We start from the raw sequence: 25,671 nt of genomic DNA on the forward strand, positions 1-25,671 counted from the left end.
TATGATAGATGACACTATAAGGAGTCTAACAAGAGTCATTAAAGAAAGGAGAAAAGTGTTATTAGTAGGAGACTTCAACTGTAAAGAAGTGGACTGGGAAAATTATGAAAGTGGTATGGGGGAAGAAGCCTGGGGAGAAAGATTCCTAAACTTGATGATAGATAATATGATGCATAAAAAAGTAAAGAAAAACACAAGATTCAGAGGAAACGATGAACCAGCGAGATTAGACCTGGTTTTTGCAAGGGCTATACAAATGAATGATGATTAGTAAGTAAGTAAGTAAGTAAATTTATTTGGATTCTTCATGTCCATTACACCAGTTAATGTACATAGATACTTCCTCCAGGATAACCTGCTAAAGTTTTACAACTTATTTCCAGTAGGGTCCCTTTTATGCAGCAAGATGAGGCAGACAGCACAGGAGTCACTATACACATAGCTTTGGTACACAGTAATACTAAATTTTAGATAAATAAAATTAAGAATCTATATTTCTAAAACTGTCATGGTTAGTAATAGATATAGTCATTACTAACCATGACAGTTTTAGAAATATAGATTAAGGTTGTTCTTCTTAATCTTAAGGAACAGTAGGTAAATAAGCTTAAGATATAAGTGCCCATTGGGAATGAGTGATCATGTAATATTAGAAATGGATATAGAAGAGGGAAAAGAAGATAGAGATGAATCATACAAAGGAGACCGATTAAATTACAGAAAGGCTGATATTGAGAATCTCAAAAACTATTTCAAATACACTAACTGGGAGGAGATGGAAAACTGTGAGGGGGTGCAAGAGAAATATAACTTATTTTTGGAAATATACAAAACAGGAGTCAGGGAATATGTTATGAAATATAGACCTAAGGTAGAAGGAAAGAAAGATTGGTTTAACGCAAAGTGTGCCAGGGCAAAGGAGAAAAGAGATGGAGCATGAAAAAGGTGGAGGAGAAATAGAAATGCAGTAAATAAGGTAAACTTCAAGATAGCAAGAAATGAATATGTTAAAGTGAGGAAGGAAGGGGAAAGGATGTATGAAAAGGACATAGTCGAAAAATGCAAAGAGCAACCAAAATTGTTTTACAGATTCATAAATGGAAAAATAATACAAAAATAAACAATAGAAAGGTTAAAAGGAGAAAATGGGATGGAGGAACACCCAAAAAGTATGGCAGAACTGTTAAATAATAAGTTCCAGGAGGTCTTTACTAAGGAATCCAAATTTGAAAGACCACAGGGTAACAGAGAGACCATCTATATGGAAGAGATTAAAGTAACCAAGCTTGAAATAAAAGAGTTAATGAAGGAACTGGATGAAGAAAGGGCAATGGGACCGGATGAAGTCTCAGGCAGAATACTGAAAGAATGTAAGGAAGAACTAGCAAGACCTATGCACAACATCATTAAATGCTCAGTAGAAAATGAAACAGTACCAGTAGAATGGAAAAGAGCGGAGGTGGTTCCCATATATAAGAGTGGAAGGAAGAAAGAACCTCTAAACTACAGACCAGTATCATTAACTAGTGTAATATGTAAGATGTGTGAAAGAGTAATAAAGAAACAATGGATCGAGTTCCTTGAAGACAACAAATTATTATCAAATGGCCAATTTGGCTTTAGAAAAGGTCAGTCATGTGTAATAAATTTACTGAGTTTCTACTCTAGAATAGTTGACAGGGTACAAGAGAGAGAGGGATGGGTTGATTGTATTTACTTAGATTTAAAAAAGGTGTTTGATAAAGTGCCACATGAAAGGTTGCTGTGGAAATTAGAGGAGAAGGGCAGTTTAAAAGGAAGCACATTGAGATGGATGGAAAATTATTTGAGGGGGAGAGAAATAAGGACGGTAGTTAAAGATATGAAGTCTAAGTGGAGAGCAGTAGAAAACGGAGTGCCAAAGGGATCAGTATTGGCACCAATACTTTTTCACATTTATATAAACGACATGCCAGAAGGAGTGAACAGCTACATAAATCTGTTTGCAGACGATGCAAAACTGTGCAGAGTTATAAAGCAAAAAGAGGACTGTGAAATACTGCAAGAAGACCTAAATAAGATCTGGGAATGGAGTAAAAAGTGGGAGATGGAGTTCAATGTGGACAAAAGCCATGTCATGGAAATGGAAAGAGTAAAAGATAACCCATGGGAACCTATAAGATGGGAGATGGAGTAGAACTGGAGAAGTAAAAAAGGAAAAGGATTTGGGAGTGACGATGGAAGAAAATAATCAACCGGCAAGCCATATTGATAAAATTTTCTGAGACATATAATTTGCTAAGGAATATTGGAATAGCATTTCACTACATGGACAAAGAAATGATGAAGAAACTGATAAGTACTATGATAAGACCCAGATTGGAATATGCAGGAGTACTGTGAACCCCTCACAAAAAGAAACATATAAAGAAGCTGGAGAGAATACAAAAAATGGCTACAAGAATGGTCCCAGAACTTGAAGGGATGACATTCGAGGAGAGACTAAAGGCTATGGATCTTCCAACTTTGGGACAGAGAAGGGAGAGAGGGGATCTCATACAAGTTTATAAATTGATCAACGGAATGGACCAGATGGACAATGAGTATCAGATCCTGAGAGAAGAATATGCTAGTCGAAGCACAAGATCGCATAGTAAGAAACTGAGGAAGGGAAGATGTCTAAGAGATCTTAAAAAGTATAGTTTCCCGCAAAGATGTGTTGAGACGTGGAACAGTTTGAATGAAGAAGTAGTGTCTGCAACAAGTGTACACAGTTTTAAGGAAAGATTGGATAAGTGTAGATATGGAGACGGGGCCACACGAGCATAAAGCCCAGGCCCTGTAAAACTACAACTAGGTAAATACACACACACACACTCTCTCTCTCTCTCTCTCTCTCTCTCTCTCTCTCTCTCTTACTCATACACTCATTAGATCAGCATTAGTACAAGTTAATTGGCCTGTACATCTCTTAGAAATCATGAGGTGTTTTCTTTTCAGTATCAAAAGACAAAGCAGCATAGTTTTTCATGAGACTGATAAAGGATCTCACAAATTTCCAGGTGTCAACCTTCATCAAGACTGCCCAGCCATCTGGTCTCATCCTCTTCATGGGTACACCAATAGGAGGTCATCAGCGTATGCGGCGTGCCAACACTGATGACTTCCTCGCTCTTGAGTTGGATTCAGGTTACGTGCGTCTCACGATGAACTTAGGGGCAGGTGCACACACAATGGAATACAACAAGCTCTTTGTGGCTGATAATGTATGGACCAAAGTGACTGTTGAAAGGTGAGATGACATGCTTCTAATGTGATTTGTGTAAGATAATGTATTGCCAGTTGTGAATTACCTATATTCATTAGATGATATGCTAAATGTCCATGCATGGTTTGTTTTAAATTGTTGCATTCCGTAGATGATTAAGAGAAAACAATGCAACATTATTGAAGACCTGTCCAGCTTTGTGTAGTTAAAATAAGAATGATAAATTTTAATTAAATAGCAAAATGTTTACTCTGATGGACTAAGGGTGAAGTGTTCAAGGAAAAGAAGTGTTATAACAAGAAAATGCTAAGTAAAACGAGTAATTTTGTGGGTAGATGCACAAAAATTTACTTCATTGACCTATCAGAAGAATTGGAATTATATATATTTTCTGTCTAGCATTTTGATTACTTATATTTATATTTTTAGTCATTGTAGTTGAAAGGCATAATAACCAGAAGTTATTTGTGCAATTTTCAGTTTACGTTTTTATGTTAAACAATTTTTTTACCTTATTAGTAATTCATGACTTGTGCTATTTAGAATAGGAAAAGTCATCAAGCTAGATGTGTCCCGAGAAGATGTGGACAGCGAACCAATTGAAGGAGTTCTGCCAGGACGATACTCTGTTTTTAATCTGGATCCCAAAGTGAGTAAGATCTTTGTTGGCGGCATCCCTGCTGGAGTGGAAGTGGACCACCACATCCTCAGCACTTCCTTTGATGGTGAAATGGAAGATCTGCAACTGAATGATCAGTTTGTTGGTCTTTGGAACTTCATGTCCAATGGCACCAGCAACAATTATCAGCGAGGTGCTGTTCAAAGGTTTGTTTGAGTGACATGATTTGTTCTCATATCTTTTGCTGTTTAACATATTTCTTGCACTAACTTGACTCCTTATGTGTGATACTATTAAAAGAAAAATAGTACAGCTTTTGATATAGTACTGTATTTTCTTGAGTATAGGTCTAATTCTAAAGGCCAGATATTTATGCAAAAAATGGGGATCAATTAAACACAGGGATCAGATTTCTTATATAAAAATTTCAGGAATCTAATTGTGATAGGAAGAGCCAGTAGCAATTTTAAGTTCAGAAATTAAATACAGTGGAGACAATACTTGAACATCTTAATGGTAAAACTTTTCAATAATCAAATGCAAAAATTTGATTAAATACTCAAAAACATACCTGGTGGTCAAATGTCCACACACACACACACACACACACACACACACACGCCGATATGAAGAAGGAAAATACAGCACTGAAAGAGGAAGTTAAGCTAATTAAAGTGAATTGCGAAAATGTGGAGAATCTCTAGGAAAAGTGATGGAGAAGCAGGCTGAATGGAAAAAAGTCAGGAAGTGGAAAGAAAGGAGGTAAATTACAAAGTTGCAAGTCTGGAAAAGGAAATCAAAGAGTCAGGGAGAAAACTTTGGGCCTTGCTGAAATTATAGATCAACAGATCATAGAAGAGAAGATAGCTGAGAAAGTGGTGAAGGTTATTAAGTCAAATGAGACATTGGTGAGGGAAACTGTAGACAAAAAGAGATGTGTGGTGATATTTGGTGTGGAGGAGGATAAGACACCGAGTAAAATGGAGAGAGAGAAAACATAAAAAGGTGATAAATAATATCATTAATGTGGTGCAAGAGGAGGAAAAGACCTAGTACAAGAAATAGAGGACTTCCATAGAATTGGAAAGTTCACAAGAGAAGGTATGAGGCCAATAAGAATCAAACTTAAGTCACAAAAGGATGTAGATGAATTGGTGGAGAAGTCATGGAGGCTAGCCCAGCAGGAAACAACAAGGAAGATTTGGTTGAGAAGAGATCTCGGTGAAAAGGAAAGAGAAATGTTAAATGAGTTGAGAAAGGAGGCTTTGAAAAAAATGAAGAGAGGACAGAAGAAGAGAAGAAAGAGTTTTTCTGGAGAATCTTGGATATGAGACTGAGGAAGTGGTTCATAACCCAGAAAAGTACAGCAAGAAAGGACTAAAGAAACTTACATATGAGCGAAATGTAATGTATTCCAACATAAATGGAGTGATATCGGGATTTTAGAACTCAACGATTACTTGAGGACAAGAACCCAGATATTGTGGGTCTTACTGAAACAAAACTGAGAGAGGAGAAGACCTGATGAAGGTTGGAGAAGGAAATATAACGTTTGGAAAAGAAATAGAGTAGGTAAGATGGGAGGAGGAGTGATGTTGCTGGTTAAAAAGATATAAAGGTGGATCAAGTGAAAAAGGTATGGGAAAGGCAGAAGTGCTAAAGATCAGAGCAGAAACTAATGAAGGAAAAAGAGGCACTACATAGTGGTGTACGTACCACCTAAGACAAATGCATGGTCAGTACAGGAATATGAAGAAATGATAAGTGATACAGGAACATGTCTGGAAGAAATGTTGGGTGGCTGTGAACGAACTATAATGATGGGAGATTTTAATTGTAAAGAGGTGTGTTGGGAGGACTGGTCAATGGAAGGATCAGAGACAACATGGGAAATACACTATTGACACTGGCAATGGAAAATGTGTTAACTCAGTGGGTCAAAGAAGATACTAGGTTTGGAGGAGAGGGAGCATCGTCAAGACTGGACTTGGTCTTTAGTACAGAGCCAATGGTCATTGAGGAGATGAGGGTGGAGTGCCCTTTAGCAAAGAGTGATCATGCAGTTTTGGAGTTCAAGGTGATAGACGAAGAGAAATCTAGAAGAAATGAAGAATATAAAGTGGGAAGATGGAATTATGCCAAGACAGATTTTGGAAACCTAAAGAAATTCTTTCAAGAGACAAATTGGATGAAATTCAAGAGTGCTAAGGAGCAAATGAAAAGTGGAAGGAATTTATAAAAATATACAAAGAAGGTGAGAAAAATTTGTACCAATAAGACAACATAGAGAAGTTGGAAAGCAGGACTGGTTTAACGATAGATGTGAAAAGGCTAGAACAAGAAAAGAGGATGCATGGAAGAGGTGGAGAAGGAAAAGACGGATTAAGCAGTGGGAAAGTTACAAAAGAGCAAGAAATGAATATGTGTTGATTAGAAGAGAAGAAAGAAAGAAACAAGAAAAGGATATAATTGATAAATGTAAAGACCAACCAAGGCTTTTTTACAGACATGTGAACAACAACATCAAAAATAGAGAAAGTATTGAAAGTTTAGAAGTAAATGGAGTATACAGTGAAGATCCCAGGAAATGGCAGAGGCTATGAATGGATGCTTTCGGAAGGTATTCACAAAGGAGACTGCTTTTGACAAACCACTGGTAATGGAACAGAAAGGGATTATGAAGGAGTTTCAAGTAACGGTGGAGGAGATCAAGAACATGATGGGGAGTTTAGAAGTGAGAAAAGCTGTGGGACCTGATGGGGTATCAGGATGGATTTTAAGAGAATGCAGGAGCAATTGGCAGAAAAAGTTTGTGAAGTAATTGATGCCTCATTAAGGGAAGGTGTAGTGCCCCAAGACTGGAAAAGAGCTAACATTGTCCCAATCTATAAATCAGGTAACAAGAGAGACCCATTGAACTATAGACCAGTGTCACTTACAAGTGTGGTAGCTAAGATGTGTGAGAGGGTGGTGAAGACTAGATGGACAGACTTCTTGGAGAAAAATGACATACTTTGTGAGTGTCAATTTGGTTTTAGGAAAGGGCGTTCATGCACGACAAACCTGATATGTTACTATTCGAGGGTGATAGATGTAATACAGGAAAGAGATGGTTGGGCTGATGGAATATATCTGGATTTAAAAAAGGCCTTTGATAAGGTACCACACCAGAGACTGATCTGGAAACTTGAAATGGTAGGAGGAGTGCATGGCAGTTTACTAAAATGGATGGAAGACTTTTGGTAGGAAGAGAAATGAGAACAATAATTAAGGACAGACCATCAGAATGGGGATTGGTGGAGAGTGGAGTTCCACAGGGATCAGTGTTGGCACCAGTAATGTTCGCAGTCTACATAAATGACATGGTGGATGGGGTGTCCAGTTATGTGAGCCTATTTGCAGACGATGCAAAATTGTTAGAAAAGTGAGATGTGACAAAGATTGCGAACTACTCCAGGAAGACTTGGACAGAATATGGAAATGGAGCTGTACATGGCAAATGGAGTTCAACACGACAAAATGCAAGAAAATAGAGTTTGGCAAGAGTGAAAGAAGAATCAGGAGTATGTACAAGATAGGAAATGAAGACATAAAACCAGTCATGAAGAAAAAGACCTTGGGGTGACAATTACCAATGACCTATCGCCAGAGAGACATATAAACAAAATAATTGGAGAAGTATTGAACTTATTGAGGAACATAAGAGTGGCGTTCGTATATCTAGATGAAGAAATGATGAAGAAAATAATTACTGCAATGATAAGACCGAGGCTTGAATATGCAACAATACAGTGGGCTCGAACTTAAAGAAACACATAAGGAAACTAGAGAAAGTACAGAGGGCTGCAACGAAAATGGTGCCTGACTTAAGAGATTTGACTTATGAAGACAGACTGAAAAGAATGCAACTTCCAACCCTGGAAAACAGAAGAGAAAGGGAGACCTGATAGCAATATACAGAGTGATGATTGGCATGGAAAAAATGGATAGGGAAGATCTGTGTATGTGGAATGGAAGAATGTCGAGAGGGCATGGGAAAAACTAAAATGGCCACTTATAGGAGAGATGTGAAAAATATAGCTTCCCTCATAGAAGGGTGGAAGCATGGAATAGTTTAGACGTGGGTGGTCAACGCAAGGAATATTCATGATTTTAAGAAAAAGCTGGACATTAATAGATATGGAGACGGGACAACACGAGCATAGCTCTTTTCCCGTATGTTACAATTAGGTAAATACAATTAGGTAAACACACACACACACACACACACACACACACACACACACAGCTTTGAGCTGGATACGGAATTAAGCACGAATAAGATTGTGGAACGCAGGGAGGAAAAATTAAATTATACTAGGGCAAATTATAACCATATAAGGGAGTTCTTTAATGAAATTGACTGGTCCGTGGTATACCAGGAAAGGGATATGCAATTGAAATACGATAAATTTATGGATTTGTATAACTCTGCTGTGAAAAGTTTGTGCCATATCACAGAAAGAGGACTTTAAATAATAAACAGTGGTTTAATAGAAATTGTGAAGAAGCAAAAAAGAACAAAGAAAAGGCATGGAAGAAACTTAAGAAAAACAGTGATGTATTATCAAGGGAAGTCTACAAAACAGCAAGGAATAGATATGTTGAAGTAAGGAGAACAGCACAGAAGGAATATGAACAGAGGGTGGTGGAAAACTGTGATAGTGACCCAAAATGTTTTACAAATTCATAAATGGAAAACTAAATAAAAGGGAGGCAATAGAAAAGGTAAAAATGGGAAGAAGTATATGAAGATGCTGGAGATATAGCTGAAATTTTGAACGACAACTTTTGCAAAGTGTTTACAAAGGAGGAGCATTTTATGGGAGGAAGGCCTACGGAAATAAAGCAAATGCAGGACATCATGGTTACTAAGGAAGATGTAAGGAAAATTATAAGCAATCTGGATATTAATAAATCAATGGGGCCTGATGGCATATCTGGGAGGTTGCTAAATGAATGTAAGGATCAATTGTTGAACCCCGTATTTGATATTGTGGAAACCTCCATACGAACAGGATTAGTCCCGAAAGAGTGGAAAAGAGCTGACATTGTGCCTATATATAAGAATGGTAGTAGAATGGAACCGCTAAATTATAGACCAGTATCGTTGACTAGTATATTGTGCAAGGTATGTGAAGAAGTAATTAAAGCTAAGTGGAGTGAGTATCTAGAAAGTGAAAACATTCTGAGTGAAAGGCAGTTTGGTTTCAGAAAAGGAAGATCGTGTGTATCCAATTTATTATGTTTTTATTCAAGAGTGACTGACATACTACAACATAGAGAGGGATGGGTGGATGCTATCTACCTGGACTTGAGAAAGGCCTTTGATAAAGTACCACACAATAGACTGATGTGGAAACTAAAGAAGATTGGAGGAGTAAATGATAAACTAGCAAAATGGATGGAAAATTACTTAATGGGAAGAGAAATGAGAACAGTGGTGAGAGGAAGGAAGTCCGAGTGGAAGAAGGTAACCAGTGGAGTTCCACAAGGGTCAGTGCTGGGTCCCATCATGTTTTTGATTTATGTTAATGATATGCCAGTAGGAATTGACAGTTATATGAACATGTTTGCGGACGATACTAAAATTATGAGGAGAGTAAAGAATGTGGAAGATTGTAACAAGTTACAGGAAGATCTTGATAAAATATATGAGTGGAGTAAGAGTGGCAGATGGAATTTAATATAGACAAGACCCATGTTATGAAAATGGGAAGAAGTAGATACAGACCAAACAGGGATTACAGGCTGGGTGATGAGAAAATTAAAGAGACCAATGAGGAGAAAGACTTAGGAGTAACGTGCAAAACACTTTGTCACCGGAGAAACACATTAACAAGATTTTTGGAAAACATACAACATGCTTCAAAATATTGGCCTTGCATTCCACTACCTAGATGAAGGAATGATGAAGAAGATATTATGTACCTTAATAAGACCCCAGTTAGAATATGCAGCATGTGTCTGGTCACCGCATATGAAGAAAAATGTGAAGAAGGTGGAAAGGGTACAGAGGCTGGCAACAAGGATGGTACCAGGACTCAGGAGTTAGACTATGAGGAAAGACTGAGGAAGCTGGGGCTGACCACATTAGAAGAGAGAAGAACAAGAGGAGACATGATAACTATGTATAATAAATTGGTGAACAAGATTGACATACTGGATAGAGAGTTGATAAAGGTGACCACAAGTAATCATCTCCGAGGACATGGAAAAAAGCTAATAAAGGACATCTGTCTAAATGACGTGAGAAAATACAGTTTCCCGCATAGTAGCATTGATAAGTGGAATAAACTGAGCAGTGATGTCGTTGATGCGGTGTGTGTCAATCAGATGAAAGAGAGATATGACAGGAATGGACAAGGAGACAGGACACAGAGAGCTTAGCTCGGGCCCTGTAATACACAAATAGGTAAATACATGGTTGTAAGCAAAGGCTTCCTGGCCTCTCCCTTCCCCCCCCCTCTCCTAGTTGTGCTGCTGCAATCACCAAAATAACATTCTTCTGCTTTCTGTCTGTAGTTTTTCATTTAGAAAGTTACAATACCACCAAAGGCTTATTAGTAGTGAAAATATCTGGTAGGTAATTGAATGGCTGCACACATGGTTGTAAACAAAGCACTGGCCTCTCCCTTTCTGCCACTGCCATCATCCCATTTTGATACTAGTACTACCAGAGCAAAATACTGGTATTCTGGTATACTGGATCCCTAATCCTGCAGTTGTAAGAAAAACAACATTCTTCTGCATCCTGTCTGTAGTTTTCAATTAAAAACTTATAGTGACACCAAAAAAGGTTCATTAGTGGTGAAAATAAGGAATCTAGTGAGAGTGCAAGTGATGAATGAGCCACAGCCCTCCACTAGTGGGTTCATGGATATCACACCAGGAGCAAAGTTATCACATTTTAATGGATAATGACTCATCCTCCAATGATCTCCCTTCTTCTCCCCACCCTTTTCCCCTCCTCTTCTAAGTTATCCATCACTAGTTTTCACTTGTGTATGTACAAATGAAAATGAAAAAAATACATAAAAATTTTCATAAACTTAAGTTTTGCTAAGATTAGAATGAATTATTTAATTTATAGGTATCAGTAGTCGAATATTTTGATACCCGAACAGCCATTTGGAATTAATTAAGTTCAAGTATTGAGTCTCCATTGTATTTATGTACTATGACCAGTGAAGTATATAAACAAATTTTACTAGTTACTTACTGCTTTACCTTCGGGACTCTTGAAAGTTTAGATTAAAATTTTTTTTTAGTTCTGTATTTTTTTTTTTTTTTTTTCCTCTCCACTTCATCATTATCATAATGATTTCAATAAACAATGTATCGCTGGAAGGAGAAAATAAATATGATCTTTTCTTTGTATATACAACTTTGGGTTATATTAATAAAGATTCACAAAAACTCATGAAGAAAAATTAATCGTGGCTTTAAACAAAGTGGAAAACTAAATTCTATCTTTTTTTATTGTTTGCCAATTTTATGGTACATTTGAGTTTTTAATTAATTTCCCATTAGATAAGAAAGTTTACAGAAATGATAACTTTACAAGAATGTATATATTTTTGTACTTTTAACTATGAATCTAGAATTGAGTGGTATTATCTTCACTATATGGATACTATTGACAAAAAGAAGAAAAAGACAGTATATTGATGCATTGAATTGGTACTCATGGCTGGATTACTGAGCTTGTTCTCTTCTATCACTATTTGAAAACCAGTTCTAATTGTCCATTTTAAATCTGACTTTATCAATCTTAAACATATTTTCTTGAACTATCTTGCTTATTAGCCCTAAGATCTTTACAAAATCCTTATTATATCTCCTTGTGTGACTTTATTCTTTTTACAGTAACTCTCGGTTTATGCGATAGATGCATTCCAAGAGACATCGCGTGTATCAAAATTCGCATAAAATAAACACATAATTCTCATAAGAAGCAATAGGTAATACAGGGGATGCAGGATGTGGTCCAAAAAATTCATACGAAATACTCTATTTATTTGGCTAAATTAACATATTTTTTATTAGTTACCATTCTAAATACTAGAAGTGTATTCAAAGTAAAGAGAAAAGCAAGAAATAATAAGAGAAAACAACAAAACAAAGAATACGTAAACAAAACACTCACTGTGTTACTGCCTTCACCACTCGCATCACAGTCAGTCACCATCTTCCTCTGAGCTTTTCCACTTTACCAAAAATCCACTTATCAAAAATAACCCCACATGCAGAAGATGAAGGACATTTTGGGGCCATCTTGGTGAATTATAGGCAGATTGAAGAGATTCTGTATGTACTCGGTGCTGGCAGACTGCAAACGATGCACGAGAAGAGCGGGAGCTGGATCCAAGATTCTTTAACTACGTCAGAGCAACCTCCTGTCACGAAATGGCATTCATGAACACTTGGAGGGACGGTAACGAAGTTGCTATGAGGTTGCTCTCAGGTTGTTGGGATAGTGAATTACTAATGAAATACCGCGGTATTTCATTAGTAATTCACTATCACTCAGTGCCACGGAGTCGAGGTTATCCTCATGGCATGAGCGTATATGAATACTAAGATATGATATCCATTATAGCAGGCAATAGAAGAGTGGAAACATAAAAGCTAAAAGGGTTACAAGAAGATGAAGCAGCCGAGTTGCCTCGTCTGTGGCCAATCTCATCTCTGCTTTATTTTTTTGGTATTCCATGTAAGATTTCACTTTATGCATTACAAAAGAATCCTTTCTTGGGGGCAAAGTTTGTAAAAAGTTAATAGAAATGTTGTTTTGTGAACATAAATGCATATATAAAACAGTAACACCACCTCGAGAGGTGGTGTTCCCAGCATCTGAGAGTGACCTCATAGCAACCTCATTACCGTCCCTCCAAGCGTTCATGGATGCCATTTCGCTGCAGGAGGTTGCTCTGACATTGTTAAAGTTTCTTGGATCCAGCTCCTGGCAGCCAATGAGCACTTTTAGGCAGGCTACCAACCTCCACCCACCAACTGCAACGAATCTTTGTGGATGCTATTTTACGAAAGTTGGTATGTGAGCAGGAAGTTGCTAAGGAGGTTGTCTGTACCAACATAGACAACAATCTGCTTCTTGGATCCAGCCCCGGAGCTCCCACCTATTGGCCAGCTGCGGAACTCTCTGGCACGGTTTGAACTTGCGTCTGGCGCTCAGTTTGAAATTGTGGTTGGGCCAAATTGCGTATAAGCAGACCGATCGCGCAAATTAAATCAGTTATAATATTTTTTTGGTCGCGTTATAAAAAAAATGCGTAAATCAAACACTTGTAAATTGAGCGTTACCTGTACTTTGAAAACTTACTATTATTTTATTTCTAAATTTAAAATGTAGATTTAATGGCTTTAATCTATTGATACACAATCTTTACTAACAAAAAATATCTTACCAAATTCTCTTTATGAAACTTCTATAAAAAAATATAATAGCTGGAGTTTTAAAGTTAATGGCCACTGCTTAAAAGTAAAAAAAATAATAATAATAACTACTAAATTGTTGTTTCCAGAGATCGGTTTATGGATCTGTTGCCTGTGACAGGTCTGAGATTCAATGGTGATGGATATGCTGCACTGGGTACTGGATACAGATTTGAGAGATTGTTTGGTCTTCAGCTGAAATTCAAGACTTATGCAGAAGATGGCATCCTTTTCATGATCATTGGAGCCCCTGTAAGTGTTTGCAGAAAATTACAAGGAAATGCTTCCATTTTGGTTTGGTGTTTATTGTTTTCACACAAGATAGATATGAAGAAAGGATGAATAGTAAATCAAAGGATAAGTTACTAGCTTAAAATTGGCATAAAAATAGGAGTTAAGGGGAATTTAAGTCTAGTTATATTTGGAAACTATCCATTTCTTAAGAGCATGTATCCTTTAAGAATGTCAGAGTAGAGGTATTCTTGTCACTGCTCACCTTTCTCTCCACAGCGCCAATATATCTCCGTATTCATGGAAGAAGGTCATGTCATCTTCCAATTTAACCTTGGCACTGGAACTGCCAGCATGCGTTCAGTAGAAACTTATAATGATGGCGAGTTCCATGTTCTGGAGGCATCCCGAGATAGGAAGCAAGGATTGTTGAAGGTTTGTTATTTTTATTAAAATGTCTTTGACATACAGTTAAGGGATATGTTTATAAATTATCATAATTTCCTGTTTTCAGTACTCGTGCTTCATGCTGTCAAGCTTATTCTTGAGAATATTTCTCAATTACTTATAAAATTGTTTAAGGAAATGGAATAGTATATTTGATTTTTTTGTTTTCATTAACCTAGATTGGCTCTGAAGCTGTGACTCAGGAATCACCTGGTAGTGCAGATACTTTCTCCAATGTACCGGATGCTATGTACTTTGGTGGTTATCCTGGTGAACATGACTTCCATGATGTCACCAATAATGACTTCAGTGGTTGTATTGATGGTGTGTCACTTGACAAGCAAACTGTTGATCTCTCCAAAAGCATGGAGACTCTTGGTACTGCTCCAGGTTGTCCTACCCAGGTGAGTGAGTACATTCTCTAGACACAGTTTTATGGAACAGATCCTACATATTTGAAGGGAAGAACTAATTTCTTTATTTCTTTAAACAGCAACCATGCTTATTTTCTATCATAATTTGTGAGAATTATCCAGCAAAAATACATTTTAGATCAACTGTCCATATATCTACCAGTCTTGCAAACAGACACACTTTTCAGTTCCTTGCAAGTTGCAGTTGCACTGTTGTGTGTGAAGATTTAATCCATATAGTAGGTATGAGGTAATATAGCATACACTGCTTAGATTTTCTACATTTACATTAACTAAAACTAAGTACACCACTAATTGAAATTCATATATATTTATCACATAAGTTCAACCAGTTGTTATTATATTATCCCAACCACTGCTGTAACATTCAATATCCACATGAGACACAAAGTCATCAGCTCATCTTCACAAACACTGCATCAGTATCAAATATCAATATAAAACTTCCACGAAGTCACAAGTGTCAACTTCAATGATGTGTTGACGTTGTGTTTTCTTTCTGCTGCTATGGATTGTTGTTCTGCTGTAAGCTCGCCATATGGCCACCCTCACAGCCAATCTAAAGCAGTAATTTGCAACATAAACAAGTATTTCTTGGAAGAATTGAGAGAGAGAGAGAGAGAGAGAGAGAGGTTTGGAGAAGTGGTTATGTTGTTACTTTATATGCCAGTACTAAGGACAATTTGCTCATTATGTCATCTAGAAGAAAGAAATTAAAATGTAGGCCTTCAAAGACTGGTAAATGAAGACAAAAATCAAGTGATTGCAGAGTCTGTTTATGTACTCTGCACGTTATCAACCCAGGCTCTCTCTCTCTCTCTCTCTCTCTCTCTCTCTCTCTCTCTCTCTCTCTCTCTCTCTCTCTCTCTCTCAATGTGGGAGTTTCATTATCCTTGCTTGCCCAACAACATCCAAACGGAAATGAATAACTAGCAATTCACAATGTACAAGATAGTCATGAAAAGATAGACAAGGAAGACCTAGTGCTGTTAACAGAAGATGGAAGGACAAGAGGTCATGAAGAAAATTGGGATGAGGTAGTGTGTGATGTGCATTACTTTAAGAAAAAATTGGATAACTGGAGTCATGGAGACAGGACACTATGAGCCCTGCTCAAACCCTGTTCAATACAACTAGGTAAATACAATGGCAAGCTGTAGGTCGAACCAGCTGGGGACCCCAATTCACTATGAGTGTCACTTCAGTGACCCCACAGCCAAACATTTGCGGTTCTCCACCTTATTGCAGATTTTATAGATGTAGACTAACAAAGCAAGTTACAAGGAGTAGATAAACACAGACTTTTTGGCTTGTTTATTGTGTCATAAGTGTATTCATTCGCATGGAACTATAGACTTGTAGAAAATTTTTTTTTCATTATTATCTGAAAAATATTGGTTAGTATTTGACTTAGTGAAACGTGTTACTGCTAGGTCCATTATCATGAGGCACCACTGTACACGGCATGGAAACACACACGCACACACATACAGGGAGGCGGTGGCACAGTGGATAAGGTGGCGAGTGTGGGATCAGGCAGACATCCATGTGTAGGTTCAGATCCTACCACATACCACTTTGAAGCTATGCCATTTGTCAAGCGGTTTAAAGTTACCTACTTGTCACCATGATACCCAGGTTCTAAGTGGTTACCCAAAAGATGCACTTGGGTGGTGATATGGCCCAAATATGGGTACCACTATAAATAAAATTGCCTGTGCCACTAATGCACAGAAACTTAACAGTGCTTCCCACATATACTCTTCAAGTATGCTTACAGGTGCTATAGGCCATAACAAAAAACATTTTTTCCAATGGAAGCATTAGCTTTCTTCCACATGCTTTCTTGCAGGTTGCAAGTCTAGTGTCCTGGAATGAACATGCTCCTGGGTATGTCCAGTTTGATAGCCCAGAAGAGAATGGCCTTCAGCTTGTATTCAAGTTCAAGACTAATCATGCTGATGGTCTGATTTTTTATGCAGCCACACAAAACTTGAACAGTTACTTATCTCTGTCTCTTGTTGATGGTACCCTTATCCTTCGAGATGCACCAGGAGGAGAACTGAACACGGGTGAGTTGTTTATATGAAATTATTTATATTATTTGTGTTCTTCAGTGAATTTTTAGTAGTAATACAGTTTCAAAGTCTTCTGTAATATGTAATACATATCATATTTTGGTAGTATAGTTAATGAATTACTAATTTGTTAAGTTTCAGAATGAAATTGGTAAAATAATGTCACTTTCATTGTGTATGATTAACACTTGTACTTTTGTTCAGGATCATATGATAAATACAATGATGGTGAGTGGCATGTGGTTATTGCCACACGTGAGCACAATCAACTGCGCCTAGACATTGATGACTTTAAAACATATAGGTAAGCAAATTGAAAGTGTCATGATATTTAGTGTTGTGTTACTTCTGAATATATCACTTTTTTTCATTTGTAGTTTATTTCATTTGTTTAACATTGACCTTGGATGTGTTTTGTTGTTTTCAGTGTGCAGGTACCACAAGAGGCAGAACGCTTTGATGGGCCTGTATTCTTTGGTGGTGTGTCTGATGAAAAGCTGCCGCAAGCCACTGGCACCAATTTCATTGGATGTATTGGAGACACAACACTCAATGGCAAGATAGTGAACTTTGTTGAGAGTCAGAGTGTACTCAATGCAGTGTTCCAGCAGTGTCCACTACACAAGAGCACCATCCTACCATCAGTTGGTAAGAAGAAATGAGAAACACCTTGCCAGACTCAATTTGCTCTCATGTGCCTTTTCAACTGAGCTAGTTTGCTAATAAAAACATTTCTGGCATTTAACTTTAAATTCTGCATTGTGTTGGGGAGATAGAAACAAAGTCGACTTTGTTTCCATCAGCCCATCATTTAATTATTCTTTGCTTAGATCATGTGTTGTAAAACTTTTACTTGTAAATAAGACTTTCAACATTTGTTCAGTTAGGTTTTTTTATTTCTTTATTTGATTAATCATTTATTCTAATTGTCATTTTCTTAACCTGGAGAAAGTATGTTTAGGATGAACTCTAGTTTCATCTGATTGTAAAAGCTTACACATGTTTCATAATGGATGCCTTTGGATGCCATTGTGAGATGAACTATGATCTCTGTCCCATTCTAAATCATTCACTATAATACTTTTTGATTTCCTTCTTGTTTCTCTATACAACAAAGTACTTTTTTTTTATTTCCATAGACATTATATCGAAATTATGTCTAGTTTTCTTTGGCATGTTTAGTTTTTTTTTTTTTTTTTTTTTAAAGTTTCTTTACAGTATGTGTAATGGCATTAACTCCCAGCAGTTGATACTCTTTGTTGGTGTCAATAAATGTTTGCTTTTGCTCACAAACTCACATCTTGTATACCCATGCAAGGCATAGATGTCATGAGTGCTGTGGCCATGAAGTGAAAGCAAGTCTATATCAAATGTCTTCTTGTCATTTTAAAAGTGAAGCTTTAGGCCTTAGACTAAAATGCAGAGAGTTTTTCTCCCATTTATAACTATATTTTTTATTCTGTTAAAGAGCAGTCTTTCTATTTCTGCAAAGAAACAAAATAAGCTTCCCCTCACTTCATGGCTGTATTCAGAATTTTTATCTCAAATACTGAATTGTGCCTTTGCTTGCTTGTTCTGCTTTTGATGGTGGTGATGAATCAGACCCAGAAGTAGAGGACAGCTCTGAAGTACCCATTGTTGCCACAGGGGAGACAGAAATTGATGAAACTCCTCCATCTCCTGAGCCCACTCCTTATAGACCCCCTGCTCCTCCTACCACTACCACTACCCCCACAACCACAAAATCTACAACGACAACAGGTATTGATAAATAAAATAGCTGAGGTATGGCAAAAGAAAAATGCAATCAGGTATGAGATTTTTTTAACAATATTCAAATACATGAACGAATCCTCTGAGTTTTTAGCTATTGAGTTGTAGTATGACTAATTTATTGTTGTAATTGTGTTATTATTATAAGTTCCCTTTGAGTTGACCTAATATTTAATTTTTATCATGGATGTTTTTCAGCAGGAGTGGAAAAGGAATGGGTGTATAAAAAGATACATCACTATTTGGTAATATTTAGTTTCTGCATTGATTGTCATTTAAATATGGTTATTGTTAACATGAGTAGCTGTGAAACACAGCTATGATAAATGTCTCATTATGTGCAGTTGTGACCGAGGCAATTACTACAACTGAAGAGGCTGAGCCCATGGACAGCTGTGCCTTGCCGTTGGTGCCAGAAGAGGAAGAAGTTCCCCTCACTGAGGGATACAGATTTGGTAAGTCCAAGGAATCCAGTATTTTTTTAGCATTTTTGGTCAAACACAGTTGAATTAAGATGTAGAAACAATTCTGGTTTTGTTCTTTCCTAAATTGTATCTGTCAGCAAAATGAATAATAAGAATGTAGAATTTGATGCGTATGATGTGGGTGAAAGATCAAAGCCTACAGGTATTGCTAGATGTATGATTGTAATGGGTTCCTGAAAATCCAGTCATAAAGCAAACAAATTGTATGTATAGCAGACTTAGAAACGAATACAAAAAAATTGTGATACATTCCAAGAACTTTATATATACTCTGTAATACCCCTGTAAAGGCAAAATAAAACAAACAAATAATAAAAAAAAAAAATATATATATATATATATATCGGTCAATCTCTAATGTAAATACAGGGGATCCTTGCAATTCGACGGGGTTAGGGCAGGTTTTCATCAGTCGAATCAGCGTTTATTCAAATTGTGAAATTTTTCCCATAGGATAACTAAGAAATAAGGAGGATAGGGACCAACCTCCAGCCCAGAGACCCCAAAACATCACTATAACCTCTAAAAAACACTAACTTCGACTAAATCAGTACTATTACTATTGAAAGCTTAGTAATGAGACAGGCTTTTTAGAAAAGTACTTATTATAGAGTACCCAAGCATTTACCACTGAAGTTCCAGCTATGAGTTCTATTGCAATCTTTCTGTACCATTTTTTTGTTTTCCGTAAGGCTGTGTAATAACTTGACATCTAGTCTGACACATCTACTCCGTTCTTGATTTTGTTGTATTCTACAACACACTTAGGTTTTACTGCAATATCTCCATCTCTTGCACGCTTTCCAGTTGAGATCAATGCATCATTATGTTCTGGTACAGTGGACTTTTTCTTATCTTTCCAGTGAAATCACTTTGACTCCTTTATCATTTTGCAGTGAGACTATATCCCCTTTCTTTATCTTTGCTTTCGTTATTTCACAAGGCAGACCTTTGCATGATGAGCGAACCGTGCCACAGAGATACGTATTTCGTGAAAATAAGTGCTCTGCAAGTGTGACTGATGTGTAGTAATTGTCACAATACAACGTCATGCCCATGTCAAGCAGCGGCAACATCAGTCTGACACACAAAGAGTCTGTAATACCTAAATTTTGGTATTTTTCACCTTTGCCGCAGTACACTTCAAGGTTCCATGTGTATCCATCTGCATTATAAAGTTTGAATATTTTCAACCCATATTTGTGGCTTTTGCCTTGAATATATTGCCTGAAATAAATTCTTCCTCTGAAAGGTATCACTGTCTCATCTATTACTACCTTTGCCCCTGGTTTGTAGACATTTTGAAATCTTTCAACTTCACTTACCCTTGGCTATCGCGCCCAATTGGGGCCGAAATAGCCGTGCCATAGCCGAAGACGCGATAGCCGAATTGATCCTGGCGGAAAGGCGGTTTTGGCCAATGAGTGCTCAGATATTCCATGACGTCATGGCTGGGCGCGCGATAGCAGGCATCCGAGATTGCGATAATGAAATTTTAGCAGCTTTTCATGGGTGCGCGATAGCAATAAAACGCGATGGCCGAAGTCGCGATAGCCAAGGGTTGATTGTATCATGTCAAAGAGGGGCTTCACTGTATATATTTTGTGCTGGTCTGCATAGGCAAAGTTATCAGAGAAATGCACGAAACTCAAAAGAATTTGAAATCGGTCCCGGCTTATAGTGCCAAGGACTAATTCCCTGTCATACAGTTTACTTTTTGACTAGTAAAGATGCATTTCTGAATGGGAGACTATTCCCATGTAGAGAAAAATTCCTATTATTTTTTTCATTTCTAATCTATCAGTAGGAACCCAATCCCGAAGTCTTGATTTTCTTGTTAGCACACAGGATGAAAGTTTCTGAGAAGCATACCTGTTAATTTCCTTGACTATTTCATCTATTATTTCATCAGTAATGAATAATGAATAAATATCAATTGGTAGGACACAATTGTCTGAGGACTGTGGAGTTGTACACAACTCCTCCTTTCCTGTGAATAGAAAAGCCCTTTGGCATGATGTAACACTCCTCCAGTTACCAACAGAGGATGCAGATACATCAGGTACATCTTTAGTTTCAGTAGGATCATCAGTGTTATCTGAGACTTCATCAGAATCAGAGTCATCGTCATTTGATTCAGGTTCATCTGTCTTGTAAGATGAATCAGATGTATCCTCCAAACTTGCATCATCATCATTGCTGCCACTTCTATAACTTGGAGTCAATGTTGAACTCCTGTAGAACATGCGTTTATTCATATTTCTTATCTGGAATTTGTAAAAGGTAATGCATTGACATAAAAAAAAGTACTATAAACAAAGAAAGAAAATACATAACGCCCAACAGACATAAATGCCCACACCAATAAATCCATAAACCAAAACCATAAATGCCCACACCAAAAATAGAAAATACATAATGCCCACCCGTGGGTCATATCACAATAGAAACAATATATTAAGTATCATTGCGATGCGGCCCACCCGTGGTCACATGAGCAGTATGCCCACCGGTGGGTCGCACCGCAGTGGAGCTTATATTCTGTTTTATAATGCGGTATGACCCACCAGTGTCCAAACAATTTTATGGTCTCAACGGAATCTACAGATGTTAGTGAGCATACACACCTCCTTTCAAATTGGTGGCTCGTGTCAAAGTGTCAAAGAGAGAGTGGCTTTGTTGCCGCGGGGCGGTGATAGTCAGGCGCACTGCCAGCCATACATAACATGTTAAGAGGCTTTTTTCTCATACCATGTGGACTTTTCACGGGAATTTCTGGGCTAAAGGGGATACTTTAAGGCTTGCCCATGTTCCTCGCTGCTTCCCAAGACTCGAACCCGGGCCATCTCAATTGTGAGTCAAGTGTGTGTGTGTGTGTGTGTGTGTGTGTGTGTGTGTGTGTGTGTGTGTGTTTCACTGTTTGATCTGCTGCAGTCTCTGACGAGACAGCCAGACGTTACCCTACGGAACGAGCTCAGAGCTCATTATTTCCGATCTTCGGATAGGCCTGAGACCAGGCACACATCACACACCGGGACAACAAGTTCACAACTCCTCGATTTACATCCCGTACCTACTCACTGCTAGGTGAACAGGGGCTACACGTGAAAGGAGACACACCCAAATATCTCCACCCGGCCAGGGAATGGAACCCTGGTCCTCTGGCTTGTGAAGCCAGTGCTCTAACCACTGAGCTACCGGGCGCGCGTGTGTGTGTTTCACTGTTTGATCTGCTGCAGTCTCTGACGAGACAGCCAGACGTTACCCTACGGAACGAGCTCAGAGATCATTATTTCCGATCTTCGGATAGGCCTGAGACCAGGCACACACCACACACTGGGACAACAAGGTCACAACTCCTTGATTTACATCCCGCACCTACTCACTGCTAGGTGAACAGGGGCTACACGTGAAAGGAGACACACACAAATATCTCCACCTGGCCGGGGAATCGAACCCCGGTCCTCTGGCTTGTGAAGCCAGCGCTCTAACCACTGAGCTACCGGGCTGTGTGTGTGTGTGTGTGTGTGTGTGTGTGTGTGTGTGTGTGTGTGTGTGTGTGTGTGTGTGTGTGTTTACCTAATTGTTGTATTTTACAGAGATCAAGTGGGGCTCATAGTATCCTGTCTCCATGTTTCTATTTATCCAATTTTTTTTTTAAAGTTATGCACATTATGTGCTGTAACAACTTCATTACTCAGTGTATTCCATTTTTCCACTGTTATATGTGGAAAACTGTATTTTCCAATATCCTTCTCACACTGCTTCATCCTAATCTTCTTTACATGTCCTCTTGTCCTTTTAGCTGCTTCCGTCACCAGCACCAGGTCTACCTTGTCTATCTTTTCAATGCCCATTAACTCTCTTGTACATTGTTGTTAGGTCTCCTCATTCTCTCCTATCTTGTAAAGTTGGCAGTCCCATTTCCTTCAACCTTTCTTCATATTTTAGGTCCTCTCATTCTGGCACCATCTTTTTAGCAATCTTCTGTATCCCTTCTAATCTTATGTTTGTTTGTTTTTAGAGCTCAGAGACCAAACCACAGCTGCATAATCTAGCTTTGAATGTATTATGCTTGTGATGATTTTTTTTCATCATATCTTTGTCCATGAATTGAAATGGCACTCTTATATTAGTCAACATTTTATATGATAATCCAAATATCTTGCTTATGTGGTTTTCGGGGTTCAGATTTTCCCCTATAATCACTCACAGATCTTTCTCCTCTTTAGTCTTCATTATTTGTTACTCTCCCATCAGATAGTTCCATACCAGTCTTCTCTTACTCTTTTCTTGTTGCATTATGTCCAGGTATACTGTGTCCACCCATCCATCTCTGCTTTCCAGTCCTTCTATTACTCTTGAGTAGAAACTTAATAAGTTTGACACACATGACCGTCCTGTCCTGAACCCAAATTGTCTGTTTGATATAACTTGTTCTTCTTCCAGATGTTTAACAAATTTTCTTTGATAACTATTTCACATAACTTCCCTATTTCAGTGTATGTGTATATACATAGGTGTATATATTCACCCATTTAGTCTTATACGTACATAATGTGAGTATTATTCTAAGTCACTTGGTCAAATGAAAAATGATTGGTATGAAGTTTACAAATCATATAAATTAAGTATCATCAGTAGTAAGCTGTAGCAGTATTGCAAGGATAAAATTAATGTACCACTGATACTTTTCCATGTGAATCACCATTAACTTTAAACCCATAGATGAAGATGACCGCAGCGGTTTTGGTTTTGGTGAGTATGTAGGAGTGCTTTCTTGCAGTCTTTTTCAGTGGACTAATTGTGTTCTCACAGACTTGACTAACTAAGAGTGGCAGTTCATAAATTATTTTGAAAATCACATATCTTCACAATAATAAGTCTGATTTGATTTCTATAACAAATTTAATCTTGCCATTACTTTTGTTGTTTTAGAAACAAAAGCTGCTTATTTGGTTTAATATTAATATGATTATGTTGTGGTAGAAATATACTGATCTGGATTAAGTGATAACTAGCGTAAAAATATTTTGTATGCTCTCGACTAACAAAAGTTTGAAAGTGGTTAGATAATTTCTTACCTGTAAAACAAACTATTATGTTCTTACAAAATTGCTTGTTAGGGATAATGTAATTCTTTGCATTATTATTATTATTATTTATTTATTTATTTTTTTTATGCATGAGGGGCAACTGGCCAAGGGTAACAAAAAATGGAAAAAAAAAAAAAAAAGGGGCCCACTGTGTTACCAGTTCCCTTAAAGGTCAAGTCATAAAAAGATTCAGGGACAAATCTCTTGAAACCTCCCTCTTAAAAGAAGTCAAGTTATAGGAAGATGAAAATACAGAAACAGGCAGGGAGTTCCAGAGTTTACCAGAAAAAGGTATGAATGATTGAGAGTACTGGTTAACTCTTGTATTAGAGAGTTGGACAGACAGAATAGTGGTGAGAGGCTGCAGGAGGAGGGAAGGCATGCAGTTAGCAAGGTCAGTAGAGCAGTTAGCATGAAAATAACAATAGAAGATAGCAAGAGATGCAACATTCCAGCTGTGAGAAAGAGGCTGAAGACATTCAGTCTGAGAAGTTGATCAGTCTGAAAAGTTGATGAGATTAAAAGCTTTTGATTCCACCCTATCTAACAAAACTTTGTGAGTGGAACCCAACCATCCAAAAAATGTGAAGAGTACTCCATACAAGGACGGATAAGGCCTTTGTTGGAGGGGCAAGAAAAACTGGCGGAGACGCCTCAGAATGCCTGACTTCATAGAGACTGTTTTAGCAAGAGATGAGATGGGAAGTTTCCAGTTTAGATTATGAGTAAAGAACAGATCAAGGATATTCAATGTAGAAGATGGGAACAGCTGAGTGTTATTGAAGAAGAGGGAATAGTTGTCTGGATGATTGTGTTGAATTGATTGATGGAGAATTGAGTTTTTGAGGCATTGAACACTACCACATTTTTTCTACCTCCAATCACAAATCTTAGAAAGATCAGAAGTCAGGCATTATGGTGTGTCCCTGTGTGATCTATTGACTTCCTGAATTATTGGTCGTCTCTGAAAAGATGTGGAAAAGTGCAGGGCGATATCATCAGCATAGGAGTGGATAGGGCAAGAATTTTGGGTAAGATCATTAATGAATAATAGAAAGAGAGTGGGTGACAGGACAGAATGCTAAGGAACACCACTGTTAATTGATTTAGAAGAACAGTGGCCATCTACCATAGTTGCAATAGAACGGACGGAAAGGAAATGTGAGATAAAGTTACAAAAAAGGATAGAAACTGTTTTGAAATCAAAGCTTTGTGCCAGACTCTATCAAAAGCTTTTGATATTTTTAATGCAACAGCAAAAGTTTCACCAAAATCTCTAAAAGAGGATGACCAAGACTCAGTAAGGAAAGTCAGAAAATCACCAGTAGAGTGACCTAGATAGAAGCCATACTAGCAATCAGAAAAGATTGTGAAGTGACAGATGTTTGAGAATCTTCATATTGAGGATAGATTCAAAAACTTTAGATAAGCAAGAAATTAAAGCTATAGGACAGTAGTTTGAGGGATTAGAACAGTTACCTTCTTTAGGAACAGGTTGAATGTAGGCAAACTGTTACGTTACGTTATGTGTGTTATCTCTCCCTCCTAGACCTTCGCCTCACCCCATGCCTCACTGTCATGCTTCTTCATCCTTTCTCTATATCATAAGACTGCTATGATCATTTCAAACTTTTTTTTCTCACTACCATCATCATCACAACTATACATCACATAACTCTAGTAGTAACACTATTACAAAAGATTATGTTGAGACAAGTATAAACCTGGACCAGACTAGTAATAATTACTTCACAGTATCATTATCT

At 37.6% G+C, this 25,671-nt stretch overlaps 1 protein-coding gene across 1 annotated transcript in view; it reads left to right on the plus strand.

Annotated features, from left to right (window-relative positions):
* The window catches only part of LOC123519257 (laminin subunit alpha-like), a 235,179-nt gene that overhangs the window by 190,380 nt on the left and 19,128 nt on the right, over positions 1-25,671 (plus strand). The window contains exons 46-56 of the mRNA XM_045280389.1: positions 3,042-3,271; positions 3,791-4,072; positions 13,451-13,613; positions 13,872-14,027; positions 14,219-14,443; positions 16,326-16,545; positions 16,756-16,855; positions 16,979-17,199; positions 18,136-18,312; positions 18,669-18,779; positions 23,538-23,567. Coding sequence (XP_045136324.1) covers positions 3,042-3,271; positions 3,791-4,072; positions 13,451-13,613; positions 13,872-14,027; positions 14,219-14,443; positions 16,326-16,545; positions 16,756-16,855; positions 16,979-17,199; positions 18,136-18,312; positions 18,669-18,779; positions 23,538-23,567 — 1,915 coding nt within the window. The remainder of the gene's footprint in view (positions 1-3,041; positions 3,272-3,790; positions 4,073-13,450; positions 13,614-13,871; positions 14,028-14,218; positions 14,444-16,325; positions 16,546-16,755; positions 16,856-16,978; positions 17,200-18,135; positions 18,313-18,668; positions 18,780-23,537; positions 23,568-25,671) is intronic.

This window comes from Portunus trituberculatus, chromosome 45 (assembly GCF_017591435.1).
Source record: "Portunus trituberculatus isolate SZX2019 chromosome 45, ASM1759143v1, whole genome shotgun sequence".
Taxonomy (NCBI): domain Eukaryota; kingdom Metazoa; phylum Arthropoda; class Malacostraca; order Decapoda; family Portunidae; genus Portunus; species Portunus trituberculatus.